The sequence below is a fragment of the Alexandromys fortis genome, unplaced genomic scaffold, assembly GCF_014885135.2.
Source record: "Alexandromys fortis isolate MF-2015 unplaced genomic scaffold, M_Fortis_MF-2015_v1.1 scaffold_223, whole genome shotgun sequence".
NCBI classification, from domain to species: Eukaryota; Metazoa; Chordata; class Mammalia; order Rodentia; family Cricetidae; genus Alexandromys; species Alexandromys fortis.
The window spans coordinates 1,063,994-1,085,229 of record NW_026068095.1 but is presented as its reverse complement, the minus strand read 5'-3'; the positions used below and the strand labels follow the sequence as shown (position 1 = coordinate 1,085,229).

At 44.4% G+C, this 21,236-nt stretch overlaps 1 protein-coding gene across 1 annotated transcript in view; it reads right to left on the bottom strand.

The window, feature by feature from the left end:
* Positions 1-1,578: 1,578 nt before the first annotated feature.
* Positions 1,579-21,236, bottom strand: part of Dusp16 (dual specificity phosphatase 16) — an 89,795-nt gene continuing 70,137 nt past the window's right edge. Inside the window, exons 5-7 of the mRNA XM_050123219.1 lie at positions 10,997-11,156; positions 6,527-6,650; positions 1,579-5,109 (exon numbers count right to left, since the gene is read on the bottom strand). Coding sequence (XP_049979176.1) covers positions 3,948-5,109; positions 6,527-6,650; positions 10,997-11,156 — 1,446 coding nt within the window. The 3' untranslated portion in view covers positions 1,579-3,947. The remainder of the gene's footprint in view (positions 5,110-6,526; positions 6,651-10,996; positions 11,157-21,236) is intronic.

The window sequence follows — 21,236 nt, the reverse complement described above, 5'->3', positions numbered from 1 at the left end:
AAGTCAACTTGATGCAAGACAGAATATTTGCAAAGAGAGTACTTCAGTTGAAAAAATGTTCCCAATAGATTAGCCCATGGGCAAATCTGAAGTAATCTTCTGGATTGATGTAGAAGAGTCCAGCTCACTGTGGGCAGTGCCACCCCTAGGCTGGTAATCCTGGGTTCTATAAGAAAGCGGGCTGAGAGCAAGCCAGTAAGCAGCATCCTCAGTAGCCCCTGCATCAGCTCCTGCCTCTGTGTTCCTGCCCTGCCTGAGTTCCTACCTGACTTCCTTCCATGATGGGCTGTAATATGCCCAATAAGCCCTTTCCTCCCTAAGCTGCTTTTGGGCATAGTGTTTCATCACAGCAGCTCAACCCTAGGACATGTCTTTGTTTCCCTCAAGGTTGTATCATTAGTAATCATATGTATGTGCATCGATGCATGTCTGATTTCTTACCTTTTCAAGTTAACGCCTCAGAATATAAAATATACCGTGAACCTAGATACCCACAGAGTAATTATTTGATGAAATCAGTTTCAGGAACACCATAGGCTAGAACAGAAGAATGGTTCCATTTTGTTTGGGTTTTGTGGTTTCTTTGGTTCAAGTGCTAGGGAATCAAACCCAGGGCCTTGCACATGCTAGTTAGGCACTCTGTAGCCGGGCTCCATTCCCAGCTACAAAGTCTCTGTGTGGTCTTGGCTGGCCTGGACTCTCCATGGTGTGTGTGTGTTAGTTCACAGAACGGTGGCACTGGTTCTTCTCTTGTATCTTGACATGGGTTCTGGGGAATCTTGAAATCAGGTTGCCAGGTTTCCATGGCAAACACCTTTACCTACTGAGCCATTTCACTGGCTAACGATCTTTATACCCATTCTGTCTGCCTTGTATTGAACAGCATTTCTCCGCCTGCCTCTGCCTCCCAAGTGCTGGGATTAAAGGCGTGCAACACCACTGCCCGGCTAGTGTGTACTTTTAAACTGGTTAGGCTAAGCTTCTCATATGATTAAATATCTAAGTAGAAGTCATTGAGACATATATAGGATGGAGAACACATCTTTTGTTGTTGAGACAGTATATCATGAAGTACAGACCAGCCTCCTAAGCCACTGTGTGGCCAAGGATAACCATAAACTCTGAAGTTTCTGCTGGGATCCACTGTTTACCATGTCTGGTTTATGTGGTGCTAGAGATCAGTCAGCGCCTTATGACTGTGAGGTGAGCACTCTCCCACATGAGCCTCATTCCAGCCTCCCAGGACAGCGTGTAAGAGCTACCCTTCCTCAGTGTGTCTGTCCTTGAAGGACTACAGAATCCTGTTTGTGCTAAAGTCCATGTAGGCACCTGTCTTTTCCTTTCTGTGCTGTACTTGTATACCCTGAAATCAGGCAGGTAGGAAGGTTCTACAGTGTGCACTTGGCATAGGGGACGCAGGCCAGCACCCACTGTTCCATGTGATGTATCACCCGCCACTTCCATTTTAAAAGGCTAACCTCTCATCTGTGGTGCTGTGACCCCCTTCTTTTGTAACAAATAGGATGGCTCCCATCGAGGTAAGACCTGCAAGGAGAGGTTGCTTCTCACACTTCTGTATAAACAGGTACCAGTTTCAATTTTATTTCATCATATTAACATACATGACATGAAAACGAGAAATGCACAACCGAACCATTCAGCAGCTTGCCTTCCTCCACACAACACGATATTCATATTACACATGTATACAATCTTTCCACTCTGACTCTACACACCGTCTCAACGGCTTCCAGCATTTCTCAGAGTCTAGTTTTGCTCATTAAAGTCACTGCTCTGCATCTGCAGAAGACTCCAGGCTTCCCTGTGCTCACGAGAGCCGACACCACACCACCCACAGTGCGCCGCAGAGGCAGCCCTTTCAGTGCGGCAGTTGTGACCCCAAGATCGGAGAAGATGACATTAGTGATGAAGACTGACAGCCGTAGGGAATGACTGTCACCATACAGAAGGGACCTTGGCCCAGAGAGCCCTACACGACGTGGCAGAGGCAGCGCACCACCCAGATACGGAAGCCACACCCTCCGGAATGATGGAGCTGCTGCTTTCATGTTTAAATTATGTCTTACCAGAGTGAGCAGATTTTAAGAGGGTGGGCTCTTACGCATTTAGTGTGTATATCAAAATTTACTGTGAAGCATTGAGAACTTCTGATTACATAAGAGATTTTGATGTATATCAAAAACACAGATTGCTGAACAGAACCTCCAGAGTGGCAACCTGTTGTTCCCCATGCAGTGTTCTGCCTTCGTCTGTGTCCAGACACAGCTTATCTGTACGGGACGTCCATGAGGACTATAATCCTCCTGATCAAGCCCATCAGCTTCGAACCATGTCATTCTATGCTGGTTTTAGCAATCACTATCCTAGTCAAAGGACTGTCCATTTCACAAACAGAAAAACCTGAGACATGAGTCAGCCCCTGCTACACTTACAGTAAAGAACAATGACCGTACCTGCCCCACCCATACCCTGCTGACGTGAATGAAGGCCTTGAGAAGGACTGTACTCTGGAAGATAAAACTCAAGCCAGGGAGCTGAAAGGCAGATAGGCACTATCGTGTGCACACTTGTTCTTACTACCTTCTGTTCTCCGCTGCCAGGATTACGTCCACACAGTGATTGTCCGCCAGAGACTGAGAAACAACCGTGGTCCTCCATCTGACATGGCCCTTCCTCAGCGTGCTGGGACAGCTTTTGAACACAGCTCTCCTGCATTCACAACTAAACAAAATCCAACAACCCCTTTGTGACTTTTCTAGTATGTTTTATTCTGAATAGGTCTTGCTTGCCAAAGCCCATGGTAAGTCTGGAAGTCTAAGATGATTCTAGAAATAGTACCCTTATTGCATACCACAGGAAAAAAAGACACCAAGGAAATTTGTTTCCTGCTTCAAGTTTTACCTTCTCGAATCTTCCTGGGTGCCATGAGACAGAACTGAAAGCATCTGTTCTGGCTGAGGACCGAAGGCTCTGTCACTCTGCTAACCAGCCCAGTGATTCACATTTATCTCTAACCCAAGTCTGTGGTCGATTTACGGATTAACAACCCCACTTTAGATAATTCTTTGATTATTATAATCAAATGCGTGCTGTCCCATCCCTGGCTTAAGTCTCTAAGCTACCTGACTGTGCAGTCTCTAGCTATGCTGAACTCTAGTTGGTTTTCCCCTCTTCTGAAGCTCAGAAGAAGGGCACAATGGCAGCTGCCCATCCAGGCACACTGGGATTTTGTGCACAGATGGTATGAATTTGTCTGGAAAGTGATAAGTTATTTATTCACAATGCCTAGAAAATGGGCTCCTAGACATGGTAGTGGTGATGGCCCCAAATGTCCTGTCTGAGGTACTGGATTGGTTGAGTAGATCTGGGCAGGGCTCCTAATAGTTCATCCAGCAGAATGATGCCCGTGTCCTTCAGCTGCCAATCAAGCTTGAATTTATGACTCAGCTTTGGACAGGATCATTGCTCTTGGACTTACCACTAGGGTCTGTCCCTAAGAGGGTCTTTCCCCCGACCCACAGCTGGCTCAGTCTCAGCGCTAAGGTGCACAGGGAAGGGCCTGGACAGAGGTGAGTTCTGGAGATCTCTGTTGCACATGAAAATGGGAGGGATTTTGCCCTCTAACATCAAAAACAAAAACCCTCGCTTTTGTAGGAACAAGATGTGCAATTCACTGAACAAAATCTCTTCTCCTGGCTGGGGGAATTCTAACATCTACCCTTCCACTCTGCTGAGAGAGTCAGCTGCTCTCAGTGCAGGTGCTGAGAGAGTAACTGTGTTGATCCATCTTTTGCTTTTACACCGTAGCTCTATATTCCAAAAATATATATGTATATACATATACATATTTCAGATTTACAGGGAACATTTTTTTGTGAACAAGAAACAAAACAAAATGTCATCAGAAGTTACAAGGGTCTTTCTTCTCAGGAAACCTCAATGATTTCCATGCTGCCTGAAAAGCTAGACTGACTGCCCACTTTGCCCAGCTCTTCCCTCGACCTGTTCTCTGACATGATGCTCTCTCCGAATTCCATCTGGCAGCTTCTGCGTTTAAACTGCTTTTCAAAGGGGCTCTCTTCGTGCCAGCTGCGTCTCGAGTCAGCTCTGTCGCTGGGCTTCTGCCGCCTGCGAACAGAATAGACTTGGTCAGCGCAAGTGGGCAGCTGGCTACAGCTATAGGCAGAGTAACCGGTGTTGCCTCCGTAGATGGCGGAAGCAGAGTAGAAGTGTGAGGGCTCTGTGGCAAAATACCAGCTGCTGGGCAGGGAGGGGGCAGAGGACTGGGGCGCCAGAATATCTGAGTGCCAGCCCTTGAGACCGTGCCCTGCAGCAGACTTGGTGAGGTGTTGCTGGCTGGTGGATAGGCCGAAAAGAAAGTTGGTGTGGTAATTGTCCTCGACACTGCCACTCCGATGCAGCGGTGAGAAGAAGGACCTCTGGGTGGTCCCACTACTGCTGGTTCTCACTGAGTGTAATCGCTTGCTCTGGCTCTCTGAAGGCATAGTGGGTTGGGGCTGCTTGGGAACGTGGGCCTCCTCCTTATCTGGGCTGGTTTCTGGAGTCTGCTCTGATACCTCCTGAACGGGGGAGAACTGGCAGAGCTTGCTGGTCCCATCCAGTGTGGCAGAAGGCCTGTAGTACTCCACAGCATCCTCTGACGAGAAGCCATGGGAAGATGCTGCCACACTGGCTGAATACGAAACACACTTGATATCAAGAGAGAAGGAGCGCTTGAGCTTATTGCTGTCTTCCAGCTTCTCTGACGACAGCTGGAGCCCGTTGAACGCCTGTACCAGGGGGCTGTCCTCTAAGAGTGATGGCTGTAAGCTGGGCACACTGGCAGGATGCACAAGCCTTTGCCCTGATGCCTCTGAGGTAGAGCTGACACAGGCTGGACTGAGAGACAGCGCACTCTTCCATCCACCCTCCGAGGCTGCAGACTCGCTGGATTTGTCCAGGTGCAGCAGCTTGAGTTTGCTCTTTGGCCCTGACATTCCAGTCTGCTTAATAGTCTTCTCGTAGTCCATGAGTTGGCCCAGAAAATTAAAGTTCGGCGATATGGTAGGTCTTTTTTCTTTCACAAATCTACAGAGAGGATAAAGCAAAACCCCTGAATATTACAACTGCACTTTGTCTTGAGGGCACTAAGAGAAAGTGAAGCATGGCGTTACTACACCTTCCTGGTGCTTTGGAATCAGGTTCATTTACGAGTCCAGGACCAAGGTGAGATACCTTACTCGGGGAGCCATGTGGGCGGTAGGATGTGTGCCAGTGGGCAGCCTCCAGGTTCCTTATTTCTAGGAAGCCAAGGCTTCCAGTGCAGTGGATAAGAGGACTGTTTGCTCAACTCCGCCCCGTTACACACACATCTCCTAGAGATGGCACCAGATGGCAAAACGTCACAGCACTCAATTCTACAGTTCTTTTTATATTCAGAATGACAGTTAAACACTACTGCTGTGCTATCTAGACAGACAGGTTAAGGATGGAATACCTTCACAGGAAGACCTGTGAAGGCGGCTGAGTAGATGAAGGCAGACCAAGATGATTCTGGTCACACTCATCACAGGTCCTTGGTGGCCATCATGGCCTTGCAGCAGACACTACTGCTGTGTCTAGATAGCCACAAAGTCCCAAAGTGAACACAGATGGATGTGATGGGGCGGGACTCAAAGCCTGGACTGTCTAATGCCTGGGCCCATTTTTGTGACTACCATGTTAAAAATTCATCAAGACATAAAAACTCAAATAATAAACTGTAATATGATATGAGGGTGTGGGCCTTCCCACCTGGCTTCAGCCAAGACAGAAAGATGACAGGGACAGAGATCTAACTGGAGAGAGCTGGTGCCGAAAGAGGACCCATCCCTTCCAGTGATCAGCATGACAGGCTGTCTAAGCAGCTCACTTCGTTCTAGAATTCATAGTTTGAGAAACTCAAATATTAAAATAAATCAGCAGGGCACATCTATATTCTTGTTTTTCATATGAAAACCAATTACTTCTTGCCAACAGGGCAGGTGAACTCAAACTTACCTGTCCTCACGGTCCTGCCACTTCCTGCTTTTCCCATTGAGATAAGAGAAGCAGACTAATCAGATACTACCCATAAAATCTGGCCAGTTAGACAGGACAGGAAGTTTTATCCAGATTTTATGAATGAGTGCATCAGACTTTTTCCATCTAGGAAATACGGTCAAGCAGAACACTTTCCCCACTTACCAATCAGAAAAGGCCATGCTTCTTTAGCAAGGGAAGGGAATACACTTTACTGACCTAATGTTACTAAAAGGCAGCTGAGGGTGAACATATGCCTAGAGAGAATGACAGCTAAACCACACTCTTTCTCCACCTCTGCAAGGCCATGATGGCCACCAAGGACCTGTGATGAGTGTGACCAGAATCATCTTGGTCTGCCTTCATCTACTCAGCCGCCTTCACAGGTCTTCCTGTTTCAGGGAAAACGAAAAGCATGTTCTATAAGCCATGTTCCTGCCCTTACCTGTAAGCCTCATCTAGAGACATGTCCATCCTCTTCATGATGTAGGCAATAGCAATGGTGGCAGAGCGAGAGATTCCAGCTAAGCAATGTATCAGCACACAGCCATTGGAAGCTTTTGCTTTCTCTGTGGGAGCAAATTTAAGAAAGGTCACTAGGAATTCCTTCAGTAAGGAAATCTTATACTAAGCATTACCCTGAATGTTACTGTCAGTGATTTCACCTGACACTTCAAAGCAGGGCTCACATACGGAGCCTCCTAGTTATCCTCTAGTGCTGTTTATTAGGAGAAGAAAGGCAAGAAAGTTCTCCTGCCATTAAGATCCCAAAGGATTACTAATAAGCAGTGAGTTACTACCTCAGATTGCTTGGTTCTTATTTCAGAGCATTTACCATGCAGAATGCATGTGTGTGTACAGAGAATGTATGTATGTATGTGTGTAAGAATACAGAGTGGAAGACAGAGGTCAGCCACAGCTGCCATTCCTCAGGTGTAAAAAGGAGTACAGGTGTATGGTTTTCAGACAGTATTTCACAGGTCTGGAACTCGCCAAGTAGGCTAGGGTAGCTGGCTGGCTAGCCAGCAAGCCTCGGGGCATTCTTCTGTCTCTGCTCCCCAGTACTGCATTACAGGCAAGCACCCCGGTGCCCATCATCTTTCTGTAGGCTCTGAGCATCAAACTCAGGACCTCACGCTTGCACAGCAAGCACTTTAACAGGCGGCGTTATCTCCCCAGCTATTTGCTTAACTCAAAACTCATGTGGATGCTGGACCAGAGCTCGCTAATAGGAAGCAGGAGTTACTAACATATTGCATCATCTTAATCCCCCAGAACGCGTTAAGAGACTCGTGGATACCATTAGAAGCAAGCCAGGGGATGCACCCGGTGCTGCCCTCTTTGCTGATGAGGAGCTTTAAAAGCTTACATGTAGGAGCAGATGACAGTATCCCAAACGGCCTGGAAGCAACTGCCATGACTGAGTCTGTTCTGAACAACTACACATGTGCTCAGCCATGGAGCCAAATCCTTCCCTTTCCATTTATTGGTCAAAGTTGAGGTTAATTTTTGAGACGGATTTTTCTCTGGATAGCCTGGAACTTGCTCTGTAAACCAGACTGGCTTTGAACCCAAAGATCTGCCTACCTCTGCATCCCAAGTGCTAGAATTAAATATGTGAGCCACCACCACTGGCAGCGAGGCTGAAATTTTTAAAATTATAAGAACACAAGGAACCTGCACTGGCTAATGAACATAAAGGTTTGGCCTCGCAGCCTGTGATACAGACGTCTAGTAGATGCGATTTATTATTCATTATATGGTCGTTCATATATATAATTCATATATAATGAATATGTATATGTATATTCATTATCATTTAAGAGTAAGCAACAAGCAGTGTCCTTGCTAGAAAAGGAAGCCATACAAGAACAAATGAACACGACCCACACTGACACACAGAACCAGGCTGACATAAATAACACACGGCCTGCATGTAAATCCTGCTGTATTAGCAATACATTTATCTTCTACTCCATGTTCTTTCTTTCCCTTGGGATGGAGACTCAAAGCTACGGTTTACACCTAATGGCAATTCTGATTTTCTGCCACAGCCATTGTACTTTTCCTGTAATTTGGTTCTTCCCCCTTTTTTCTATCTCAAGATATAAAATGTGTCTACACTGATCCCAGTCCCTAGCTGGAACCTGCTCCACACCCAGGCTTGGAAGCACTGGGGGAGAAATGCAGTGCAGACCACTGCCCACCACGTTTAAAGCTCCAAATTCTACTCCCAGCACACACTAAAATCATCGGTTTCAGGTCTCTTAAATTTGAGTGTATTTTCTATTATGCTAACAATGGTCTGGGCTGGAGTGGTTCGGTGGTGAAGAGTACTTGTTGCTCTTGCCGAGGACTGGGGTTTGGCTCCCAGCATCCACACTGCAGTTGTGTGACTCCAGAGCCAGAGTACTAGATGTCCTCTTCTGACCACCTCAGGCACCAAGCACATACACACATGCAACAAAAACATGCAAAAGGATAAATATAGATCTAAAATAAAAAGTTTAAATAATGATTATCTATAAAAACTAGACTATAAGAACCTATAATGGTCCTGTTCTCACACTCCTCAATGGTTCAAAACTAGCAATATTACACAAGCAGTTAATACTGACACATATTTTTTAAAAGATTATTTTTTTAAAAAAAAATGGGGGAAATGGCAGGAAGGCTCAGCAAGTAAAAGTGCTGGATGCATAAGCCTAACAGCCTGAGTTCAATCCCTGAAATCTACGGTGGGGGGAAAGAACCATGCCCCAAAGCTGTCCTCTGCGGTGGCACACGTGTGCCCACAGTCATGCATCACATTTGCAAATAACAAAAATATTAAATTAAAAATTTTGAAGGAGGCTGCAAAGAGGTAAAACTGACAGCCATACAGGCAACAGCCCGAGTACCAGTGAAGCCACAGAAACAAGAGATGCTGCCTCCAAGCAGAAGGTGAGAGCTGACCCTAGACCTCCACACACGCTAATGTGACAGGTCTGCTGGGTCACGCACACGCTAGACTCAATACATACAAGTAAGTAAACAAATGTTTTTGGAAACCTGACAGTAACACACATTGCAATGTGGATGATGGGTTTCCCTCTTCCCTCCAACTTTTTCTATTATGCTCATGCTGGGTTTACAGCCACAATAATTTTTTCTTTTTTGTTTCTCCAGACAAGGTTTCTCTGTGTAGCTTTGGAGCCTGTCCTAGAACTCACCCTGGCCTTGAACTCACAGAGATCCACCTGTCTCTGCCTTCCAAGTGCTGGGATTAAAGGCACGAACCACTACTGCCTGGCTCATCTGATAATTTTTAAAAATTAAACATAAAAGTGCTTATTCTAGAATGGATTCATTTTACATAGTCTGTGACAGACTGAGTGTAACCCGAGTCTCCAAGTGGAAGTCTCACACACAAAGACTTGGCCAAGAGGGGAAAGGAACCATGCACAGGAAAGCCCTATCAGTCCTGAGCAGGGTGCTCAGGAAGCAGCCTATCCAGGCTGACACAAGCCCTCCAAGAAATAGCTGGAGCTGGCTGCAAAGGTGGGAACATTTGTTGGGGGGAGGGCAGTCTTGGGAACATCAGGCTAAGAGACATATTTTTGTGTAGGAAATTAAGGAGCCTCTACAAGTTCTGGAGTGAGGAACAAGAAGACAGAGATGGTGAAGCTGGAAATAACAGCAAGTTAATACTACAGAAACCCAAGAACAATGTTTAGGCTTAAACAGAAAAATACAGAAACCTTTGTCTCCAACAACAAATAATCAAGACGGAGGGAGAGGACTGGAAAGTTAACTAAGGGAGCACTGAGGAGTCCCAGCTCACAGAGGGAAGCGGTGGCCGGGGAGCTGACAGCACAGACCTACGGATGGGGAAAAGAACTGCTCCTGGCGATCAGAGAGGGCAACCTGTGCCCGCAGCCCCAGCGACCTGGGATGAGTGCCTGTGCCCGAAGTCTGAGGCCAGCCTCACACACAGCGGGAGCCTGTGTCGGAAGAAGCAAGGGTAGAAAAGGAAAAGTACAAACATTTCTTCAGAGCTGACTCTGAGCCGAGTCTGCTGTAAAGATTTGGTGCATACAGATCATTGCTTTGGTCCTTACATTATCCCTATGAAGGTCCATGACCTTCAGCCTCTACTTCAGGAACCAGGCATGCGAGAGTTTTAAGTTAGGTACACACAATCACTTAACTGATAACCGGGGAGGAAGGGCTCATAGTTTGGCTCCAAAGTACATCCTTTGAATCAACTCTCTATGTTGCCTCAGTGCAGAATCAAGGACTTGGTGGGGGTAGGGACAACAAATGGAACAGTATGCTGCATATACTTCTCAGAGGTGCAATGACAAAGTATTAGCCTGGCGAATTTTCTTTATGATCATTTTAGTGTGAACTGTATGGTACAGACTAGCTTCTGTCCGTGCGCGTGAGAGTATGTGCTGGAATTTCACTGCACCAAAAACTACTTGAAACTATCCATGCATGACCTGAGGCTCAGGAAACCTTGTAACAAATAAAAGGACTTCATACCTAACAGGGTATTTTCACAGGACCTGACTTTACCCAGGGAAAGCACAACACCAAGTAAGAGGGAAAGTCAGCCAGATTTATCAAATGTTTTCAAAAGATTTGCAAAATGCAAGGGTGAGTTAGCTCTGAAAACTTAACTGGTTTTTAAGAACTTGCAACGCATAATCACAGATCCTGCAAGGCTTAACCTTGGTGCTGTTAAAAGTCAGCTAGTAGGTCACAAGGCCAACGGCATGGCACACGTCCCCTTGACCACTAAATGTGGAAGTGACACCATGTACTGTTTTCAGACTTGAAATCTCTAAAAGAGGCAAAAGGGGAGGGGTAGCTATCCCTACCTGTGACACTATGACTCGAAGGGCGTGTCCCCTGGTCTTCAGCTACATACCTATGAAATCCACAGACTTGTCCAACCAGGGCAGAATTTTTTCACAAAAGCTGTCATTCACAGGCACTCGCAGGAAGTGAGATTCAGGAATGAAGTCGGGCTTTGGACACGTATTGCTGGCATTTAACACGTAGCCAATCCCATTCTGTTGCATCAGTTCCTGTAGAGGGAAAGAGCAATTAAAGAAAGGGACTAATTGTACTAAGAATCATTTTGGATGATTAATGTTTAATACTATGACAAATATTACCAGTTTCTTTGCAAGAATTACTCACATAGTAAAACCCCAAAATCCAATGAAGTGACATTTACATATGCTATGAAATATTCCCCTTGTATACCGTAAAGATTTGTCATTCAAATTGGTTTAATAAAACACTGATTGGTCAGTAGCTAGGCAGGAAGTTTAAGTGGGGTAACCAAACTAAGGATGCTGGGAAGGAGAAGGGCAGTTAGGGGTCACCAGCCAGATGCATAGGGAGCAGGAAATGAACGTGCCATGCTAAAAAAGGTACCACCACATGGCAGAGCGTAAATAAGGAATATGGGTTAATTTAATATGGGTTAGTAAGCCGGGTGGTGGTGGTGCACGTCTTTAATTCCAGCACTTGGGAGGCAGAGGCAGGCAGATCTCTGTGAGTTCAAGGCCAGCCTGGTCTACAAGAGCTAGTTCCAGGACAGGCTCCAAAGCCACAGAGAAACCCTGTCCGAAAAGCCAAAAAAAAGGGGGGGGTTAGGTAATAATAAGCCTGAGCTATTGGCCAAGCCTTTATAAGTCATATTAAGCCTGTGAGTGGTTACTTGGAAATTGATGGATGGGAAAGAAATGTCTGTTTACATACACATTTAAAGTTGAAAGTGAAAATAATGAAAGCCATTTAAAATAGTATGCCTGAGGAGCAACTACACGAGATCAATACAGTGAACCTCAGTTGTCTCCATTGCTAGAGAGAAGAGGAGGACAGAGAACACAGGAAACAACATATACGGCCCTTTTCCCACATGGACCAGGCTGGGTGTTCTCCAAGATGCAGGCCTGGGCATTCTTGTTGCTTGGTTTAAACAATCTTTTTGAAGGCTACATCTATTTTATGTGAGTTCACATCTACTAGATATTGGGATGTCCCACAGGCCTTTCCCATTCAAATCCCAGAAACTATACACAGTATCCTTCTCCCTTTTTTGTCCCGAACTCCTGTTTCCTCTCTCATCCCAACACTGATGACAATGACACATTGAGAACATCCACCCAGCCAATTGGCCAGAAAATATCACACGGCTCCTTTTCCTTTCTCATAATCTAATCCCAATTCCAAAGGCCTACTGTAGTGATGAGGTGAGCAGGCCTGCTTTTCGTCCCGCCCGGCTCCCACATGGTTAGCTTTACACCTGAAATAACAACACACAAATTGTATTCATTTAAGCACTGCTTGGCCCATTAGTTTCAGCCTCTTATTGGCTAATTCTCACATCTTCACTAACCCATTTCTATTAATCTGTGTAGCACCACGAGGTGGTGGCTTACCGGGAAAGATTCAGCATATCTGACCTGGTGGCTGGCTCCATGGCGTGTGACCAACTATGCTTTCTTTCTCCCAGCATTCTGTTCTGTATACTCCACCTATCTAAATCCTGCCCTATCAAAAAGCCAAGGCAGTTTCTTTATTAACCAATGAAAGTAACAAATAGACAGATGACCCTCCTCCATCATTTCCCCTTTTTCTGTTTAAACAAAAAAGGCTTTCATTTTAACAGAGTAAAATTACATATAGCAAAACAGTTATCAAGTAAAAATTACAGTTACAATATTTATATCTATTTTATCTTTCATCATAACTAAAGAAAACTATACTATAACCATTCTTCAACTCCATCAAAGAGTCCAGAAGGATATATTACCTAAGTAAACAAGAAGTAAGCAACTTCCAAAACTCTAGAAATGATAGAGACATCTCTCTGCCTGGACAGTCACCCAAAGTTCCTCTGTACTGTTGGGGCATCTATCTTCAGCCTTCAGGCCCATGGTATCCAGAAGACTTTTCCATGAAGCAGGAAATTTCAAAGACAGTTCAGTCACTTTCTGCTGTGTCCTGCAGAATGTCTCGCAGACTCGTTCATGAATCAGGAACCCCGAAAGACCATCTCACCTTTAGGCAAGTTCAGCAGTCCTCTCTCTGCGGCCTACCAAATCCCTTTGGTATGACTTCCTCTATTCATCCTCTCTTCCCATCCACCATTCAGCGAGTCTTCAGTATGACTCTGTGGAAAGCCACCAGGGTGCTCCTGATATCTGGGGTGCATTTTCCCTCCAAACCATATTCAACAACTAGGGCAATTTTTTTTTTCCTTTTTGAGACAGTGTCTTGCTGTGCATCCCAGCCTGGCCTCAAACTCCAGACCCAAAATGATTCTCCTGCCTCAGCCTCTAATGTATCTGGGACTACAGGTGCATGCAATCATACTCTGCTAATCTTTCTTTACAACTAAGAGTAGGCTAAGTGCTCCTGATGCACACAGCCCGCCGGGCATGAGATGCACCCTCCACTCCTGTCCTGGTGGCTTTCTTCCCACTTCCCTATCAGCCTGACTTTATGAATTCCTTCCCATGGACACACAATTAACTATTCCAGGTTCTGACCTTCTAAAGTGCTGGGTTCACACCATTATAACAACCCAGCATTGTATGTTATATTAACAGTTAATTCTTGTCTCCCCCATCAAACAGTGAGACAATGAGTAAGGTCCTTGAACTGGTTTTGTTTTCCTTGCGTAATTGCACTGATAACGAATTTGTTATTTGATAAACATATCTACCACAGATCCAATGACTAGGCAAGCTGAAGCCCCACCTGATGAGTCTCCCCATGCGGCCTCTCAGGACATCTTCTAAGCCTGGAATATTAGGCTAAGCAACTCTGGTCATTCTTTTTCTTGGAATACCACCATTTTTACACTTTTCCAACTACTTTAAAGACTAATGGTAGTTTCCTGAAACATGTGGGATCTCTCTACTCATTTTACACACTTGGCATAGCAAGTGTATTTTATTTTGTACAAAGGATACAGATTGTCTGTGCAACCCTTTCTCATTTCCGAAATAACACCAAGAAACACCTTTTGACTTCTGTGGCCCTGTTAGATTGACGAACCCCTTCTTTACACCAGGGCACAAGGCTCCCTGATGGGCTCATCTGCTCCGGTGAAGCTATGATCAGACCATGAAGATCTTAGTGGTGTTCATGACAACCTCTTCTCTTCAGAGTTTGAGGCAGAGCACACCCGTTTGCCTCCAGGTGACCCACGGATACACTAAGTACCATCAGACTCACCACAGGCCCGTATGTCCCTGGTAAGGACTGAGGCTTTTCTTAGTAATGTTTTTGAGGAAGCAGGCAATACTTTTTTCTCTTCTTTACTAATAGTATTACTAAGTTACATTATGTTAAAAAGCAGAATGAGGCCGGGCGGTGGTTGCGCACCCCTTTAATCCCAACACCCGGGAGGCAGAGGCAGGTGGATCTCTGTGAGTTCGAGGCCAGCCTGGTCTAGAAGAGCTAGTTCCAGGACAGGAACCAAAAAAAGCTATGGAGAAACCCTGTCTCGAAAAAAAAAAAAAAAACCAACAACAACAACAAAAGCAGAATGAGGGGACTGGAGAGGTGGCTCAGCAATTAAAAGTGCTTGTTTTTGCTGAGTTGAGGTTCTGTTCCCAGCACCCACATGATGGTTCACAATCATCTATAACTCCAGTTCCAGGGGCTCTGACCCTTCTTCTGAACTCCATGGGCACTGAGCATGCACGTGGCACTTATCTGTACATGCAGCCAAAACACTCATATATGTAAAGATAAATGAATCTATTTTTTTCTTGGTTTTTCAAGACAGGGTTTCTCTGTATAACACTCTTGGCTGTCCTGGAACTCACTCTGTAGACCAGGCTGGCCTCAAACTTGCTGAGACCCACCTGCCTCTGCCTTCCAAGTGCTGGGATTAAAGGTGTACACCACCTGGCCTAAATTTTTTTAAAGAAGCTAAGGAAAACAGTAGCAGAATGCTCTACCTATCAACTCAATAATGAAGACAGAGACTTTTAGAAAGGGTGCAGTGTGCTTACTTTAACAGTCCCAATGCAACAGGTTGCAAGTCACTGATGACCACACAATATGGCAAGGGGCCTGGCATGCAGCCTGACAGCCACACTTTACAGAAATGACAATTTAACCTATATTCAAAAATACTGATGACCTTTATTAGAGGACTATGAATAGAACACTGTGATATGTAGTACGTATTAAAAAGATAGCATCTTAAATATTAAGAAGCTAATACCTACTATATGCCAGGCACCGTACTGAACATTTAGGAGTTTACTGCATCCTCACACTTTCTGTGTGGTATGTGCTAGTACTGTCCCCATTACAGATGAGAAAACTGAAGCTAGAGGTTCTAGAACACATCCCAGGTCTCACCTCCACACGCTGGTCTTGCCTGCTATACACAGATTCAAATTCAAACACACTCACTCCAGAAACTACCCTCTCAGTCCCATAATACACAAAACTTAAGTTCCTTTTAGAGCAAATGGGCCTGAACAATAAAGCAACAACCCCAGAACCACAAACTAAGTGCTGTGGCACCTTCCTTTAATCTTAGTGCTGGGGAGACAGAGGCAGCCAGATCCCTGAGGCTCACTGGCCTACCACCCTAGCCTACAGGCTAGGACAATGAGCGACTTGTCTCGGAAAGCAAGGTAGACAGCTCCCCCAAGAACAACCCCAGAGTTGACCTTCTGGCCTCCACTCGCAGCGTGCAACCCACCCCTCCCACAAAGCTATCACCAGCTGCTGCTGAACATTCCTTAGGGAATAAGACAGAACTCGCTAAACGTAAGGCCAATTTTTAAAACAAAAAGGCGAACAAAATACTAACATGCCACATAAGATGAAAATGCAATTTGACTACTAAGTTAAATTCCATGGGTACCTTTGTCTATAGATTTGTAGCTACCACACCAGTGGGAATGTCAGTTAAAGAAGAAAATCATTAATGATGAAATGTGACTTCTAGTCTAAAATTACATATTAAATTGTTCTATATAACATAAAGGAAGAACAGGGCTATCTGGGAAAAGGAAGAGAATTATGTAGGACAGTGGACAAAAATGTTTCGACCACAGTACACGATGCATTTGAATGAAAATGTCTCCATGAAACCCACCACGACATAGGTAAAAAGAACCCCAAGTCAGCCTGGGCCAAAATCAATTAGCAAAGCAAATGCACATGAATTCACTAATTTCTAGTGCAAGTTCTCTCCTTAGAGGAGCAGGGTTTAGGAAAACCACACGAAACACAATCATCTGTTTTTACTGTGTAAAAGAGCAAGGTCTCACAACGGGCTGGAGATGTAGCTCAGTGGTAGCACAGTTGCCTAGCATACATGAGGCTCTGGGTTTATTCCTATTACCAAACTAAAAAACAACAAATACATAGTAAATAAAAGAAAGAAGTAAGGAAACAAAGAACTTAGGAAACAATGTCAGTACAGACATCTTCTCCATTACGACTGCCTCCAAACATTTACAGCTGCCTCATTCCCGCCTAGTTTACTTAGGTCATTCAGAGACAAGTCTCTTCCCTCCTCTCATTTCATCAGCAATGCACTATTCTAATTAATGCACATAGTTACAACAACAAGCATACTGGCCCAGACAGGCCTGAGGCAGACGGCTGGCTTCGGGTAAGCACACTAATCAGACACTAGTGTCGGGTGTGCTGCAGCGAGAGCCACGGCCAGACTGAGGGCACACGGATTTGACACAGGATCTCTGATGCTAGTCAGATACATTTTAGGAGTTCAATACAACTCGATTAGTTGTTCGCTTTACTGATATTTCTTTTATATTTTGATGAATGTGCATATAAGTGGCTGATAGGGTATATTAATTTAAACTTTCTTATTTTGTGTGTGGGGGTTTATAGATGCAACATGCATGCAGTGCCCACAGAGACCAGAAAAGGGCGTCGGCTCCCCTGGAACTGGAGTTAGAGACATCTGTGAGTTGCCCACATAGGTACTAGGAACCAAATCTAGGTTCGCAGAAAGGACATTTACTGTAAGTTTTAGTGATATAACTTAAAAGTACATTTATGAAGAATAAGTATTTTGTGAAATGATTGTTATTCCTCATAAGTGGGTGCTAATGCCTTTGTCATAAATTAGATACATTTATATAATTTTCATTTTATTTTGTCACATTATATAAAATATATATAACTGAATAATTACTCTGTTCTGTAATTAAATAGCACAATCTTTAAGCTTCTAGACTAGTCATCTTACACTGTTAAATATTTAGCTTGGACTTTGAACTAGTGCTAACAGTACCCTTCCAATGATAAGATAAAGCTCTGGTCTTCAATATCCCTGACGTCATGGTGCTTGCGTTCTTTGGACTCCCCTTCACTGCTTACCCTCAGGGCCTCCAGCCTGCCGGGTAATAGCTACAAGTTTACGAAACTCCCACTGCCTGCAGCCCACTCCGGAACTCTCTTCTGTTTGCGCACATGCTCTTCACTCTGATGATCCTATGCAGGTCCCTGTTCTTCTGTTCTTCGTCCCCATGGAACCTGCCTCCCTTGTCCACCTTGCACTCCACAGGCAACTGCTGCTGCCACCCCCTTGCTTCTGCCCCGGTTCCTTCGCCCTATCACTTCTCATGCTCGCCAGCTCTAATTACTAGTTGACATCCTCCACTGAATCTGCATGTGTGCTCATGTGGTCGAATGCGGCTATGGAAAAACCTCGGCAACATCATCTGCTTTCACTTTTGATTCCGACTCCTCAGCAATCAAGGTTTCCCGTCATGTGCTGTCCCCTCTCATGCCATTCCATCATGTCCCTTCCCCTCAAAACTTCGATTTCTGCTCGCCCTTACTTACTCTTAGTTGATGGGAGACCTCTTTTACCTGCTACATGGATTTCATCCACCACAGGTACCTCTACTAGCCACACATCTGTCCAGTCTATCTTCCCAGCAGCTGTCAGTCCCTCTACTTGCTAAGTAAATTCAATTTTTTCTTATTCAAGGATGTGACTCTAGTAATTGCTGGCTTTTCTCCTACATCGGTTTTCTACTATCTGGGGTGATCTCCTCTACTAACAATCAAAGCATTTCTCCCATCTTTAAAATAGCTCTTTGCCTTAAGCTCTTCTTTTTAGTAGAATTCCTTGGAAGAGTTGCTTATGCCGGTATCTCCTCCTTTCTGTCTATTATGTCTTGCACCCATTTATCCCACAAGCTTTCTCACCGCTCAACAAGATGCAGATCATAAGTTACTCTTGATCTCCATGTTGCCCTATCCAATAGCCAATCCTTAGCTTTCATCTTTCTTGACCTACAGCACCATCGGGCACACTGAATTAGACCCTCTTCCTGGGTAGGACCATTCACTTGCTTCCTGGACTAGTCTACATTTCTTCCCTTCTTCAGTATTTATTTCTAAGAACACTTGGTTGAATACTTTCAGTGCTAATTGCCCTATGGCTTAATCTACTTCTCCACTTAGATTTTCTTAATCTTATTTTTATGATACTAAAAACTGGCCACATGCTAATGACTCTGAAATGTATGCCTCCTCTTTCAAAGACCTCATTCTGAATTCAAACCCCACCTGGCTACTCAGTATGTCCACCTGGAAGTTTAGCAGGCATCACAAACTTGGTGTGTCCATCCTGCACCCTTCCTGCACTTGCCAGCTGCATCCCATGTCTCCTTGACATCAGACACACAATACACACACACACACACACACACACACACTCTCCCACTCACTCACTTCTGCCATCTGGTCTACCAGAAAACTCTCAAATCTAGCCTTCAAATCTAGCCAGAATCCAACCACTTGTCATTCCTGTTACCAACTTGATTCCAACTACTATCAGACTACCAGGCCTGCTTTATGGCCATTTTGCTTCTGTCCTGTAGGTCACACAACCTATCTTCCAACACTGGCTCTAAAGTGATGTAATATCTTGCCCTGTTTCTCCCAGAGGAAATCTTGACAAGGCCTCAATGCACAGTCCTGCCCTGCACCCTCCCAGTCTTCCTCTCTGGCCAAGCCTCCCATGCTCACGCTGTTCCAGCTACACTAGTCTGCTTGCTAGCCTCTTATCCAGTTCACTCTGCTCTCTTCCTAGTGGCTTCTTCTGCCTGCGTCCCTCTGCTCTAGATAGCCAGATGATTTGCTCTTTGGCCTCTTTCAGGTATTTGTTTAAAGTTATCTCAGTGAGGTAAATTTAAGCTTCCAAGCCCTTTTCATTAAAAACCATACTGCACAGATAATCCCCACCTCTTACCCTAGTTCATTCAGGGTACTTATCTCCGTAAGCACTTATCACCTTGACACACAGGTAATAAATAGTGGATTGCACTATATAATTTATCTATAGCTCCACTTACTGTCTATTCTCTGTACAGATGTATCCCTAGTACTGAGAATACTATCAAACATGCTTAAAGAGCACCTTGATGTCTGTCAAACAATAGAGACTCACAATTGATCAATGAACCTTTGATCTTTAAAATATCTAAAATGACTAAAATTGGGGCTGGAGATATGGCTCAGTGATTAAGAGCACTGACTGCTCTTCCAGAGGACCCGGGTTCAATTCCCAGCACCTACATGGCAGCTCACAACTGTTATAAGATCCAGTTGCAGGGGATCTGACACATTCACACCAATGTACATAAAATAAAGTTAAATAAACCATAAAAATATTTAAAAAAAAATAAAATGACTAAAATTATGATCTAGTAACTACTTTATTAGTATCTTTTGATGAAGAATCTCCATAGATGTTTCTAAAACATGTTCATTTGGGAAGGCATAATAAAATGTGATTAAACTATGATCCAATCATTTTATAACTTATGAGAAACTGTTTTACCTGGGATTCCCATATTTATTTAGAAAAAATGGGGGGCTCCTGAGTAAATTAACAACATGGGGAAAAAAATTTTAGCAGCTGTGCTGAAGTAGTTTTTAAGGACAAGTTAAATTGCCTGCATCAGGTTGCAACTGTTTACATATAAAGTTATAAGTATTTGAAGAATAATCATACAGGGGCTCATCAAGCATCAAGGTGCTCTTTAAGCATGTTATGGGGCATGAAGAGCAGGCCATCTACTGAGAGATGAACCGTGTGTAAGGCAGACAGTTGACAGAGTTGCACAGATATCAACACCAAGAGGAGTCTGGTGCACATGGCAGAGCAGAAGAATCGCACTGGAGCAAAAGGAAGGATTCTGAAAGGACCCTCAATGAGAATGCCAGCCTTCATTTGAAGCTTGGACAGAGACACAGCATTTCTGCAGTACCCAAGGAAACTGTTTCATACCTACAAAGATAATAAAATTACTGGATGTCCAATCTCTTTATTAAAAAAAATTCACAACTTCTGCGTATATCCTCTTGTGTAAACACTATGTAAGCCTATGCAATACAACATTGTTTCAGGAGTAAAGCGAAGTCTGTATAGGTTTGGTACACATCTAAGTTTTTGCATATTTTTAATCTGGAATTGGTTAAATCCATAGACGTGGAACCCAAAGATACAGGGGTTAACTGTACAGTTACTGTGAGTGGAATGCAGAAGAGAAACAAAGACAAAGTGCAGCAGTGTCCAGAAGCACTGGCTACAGTCCGTTCTGAAGCTGAGAAGATAAGCAGAGAAGAGATCAGAAGAGCTGCAAAAGTATAGTCAGGTCACAGGGTGTCTTAAAGTCAAACTAAGGCGTCTTAATGCACTATGCATCAACTCATGCCTGCAATTTTAGCCCTCAGAGGCTAAAGCAGGAAGATTACATCAAGTTTGAGGCTATCCTGAGCTAGATAGTCAGTTCCAGGACTTACTGGCCTAGAGAATAGGATGCGATCTCCAGAACAAAGCAAAACTTAAAATGAAAAGCCATCTAGGTATGTCATGCTCCTGGACAGCCAGAGCTACATGGCAGAACTTGTCTCAGCTACCCCATAATCCACCCCACTTACTGTTAAGTAAAAAGAATTTTACCAAATGCCATAGTAAAAAGGCTGATGAACACAAGACTTATTAGAAACAATTTATAGATAGTGTGGCATGGAATAATCAATGAGTCCCACACACCCAGAGCACAGCCCAGCATATTTTCAGTCCCACAATGTCCTGGTTTGATTCCCTGTCCTCCCTCAGCTTTAAT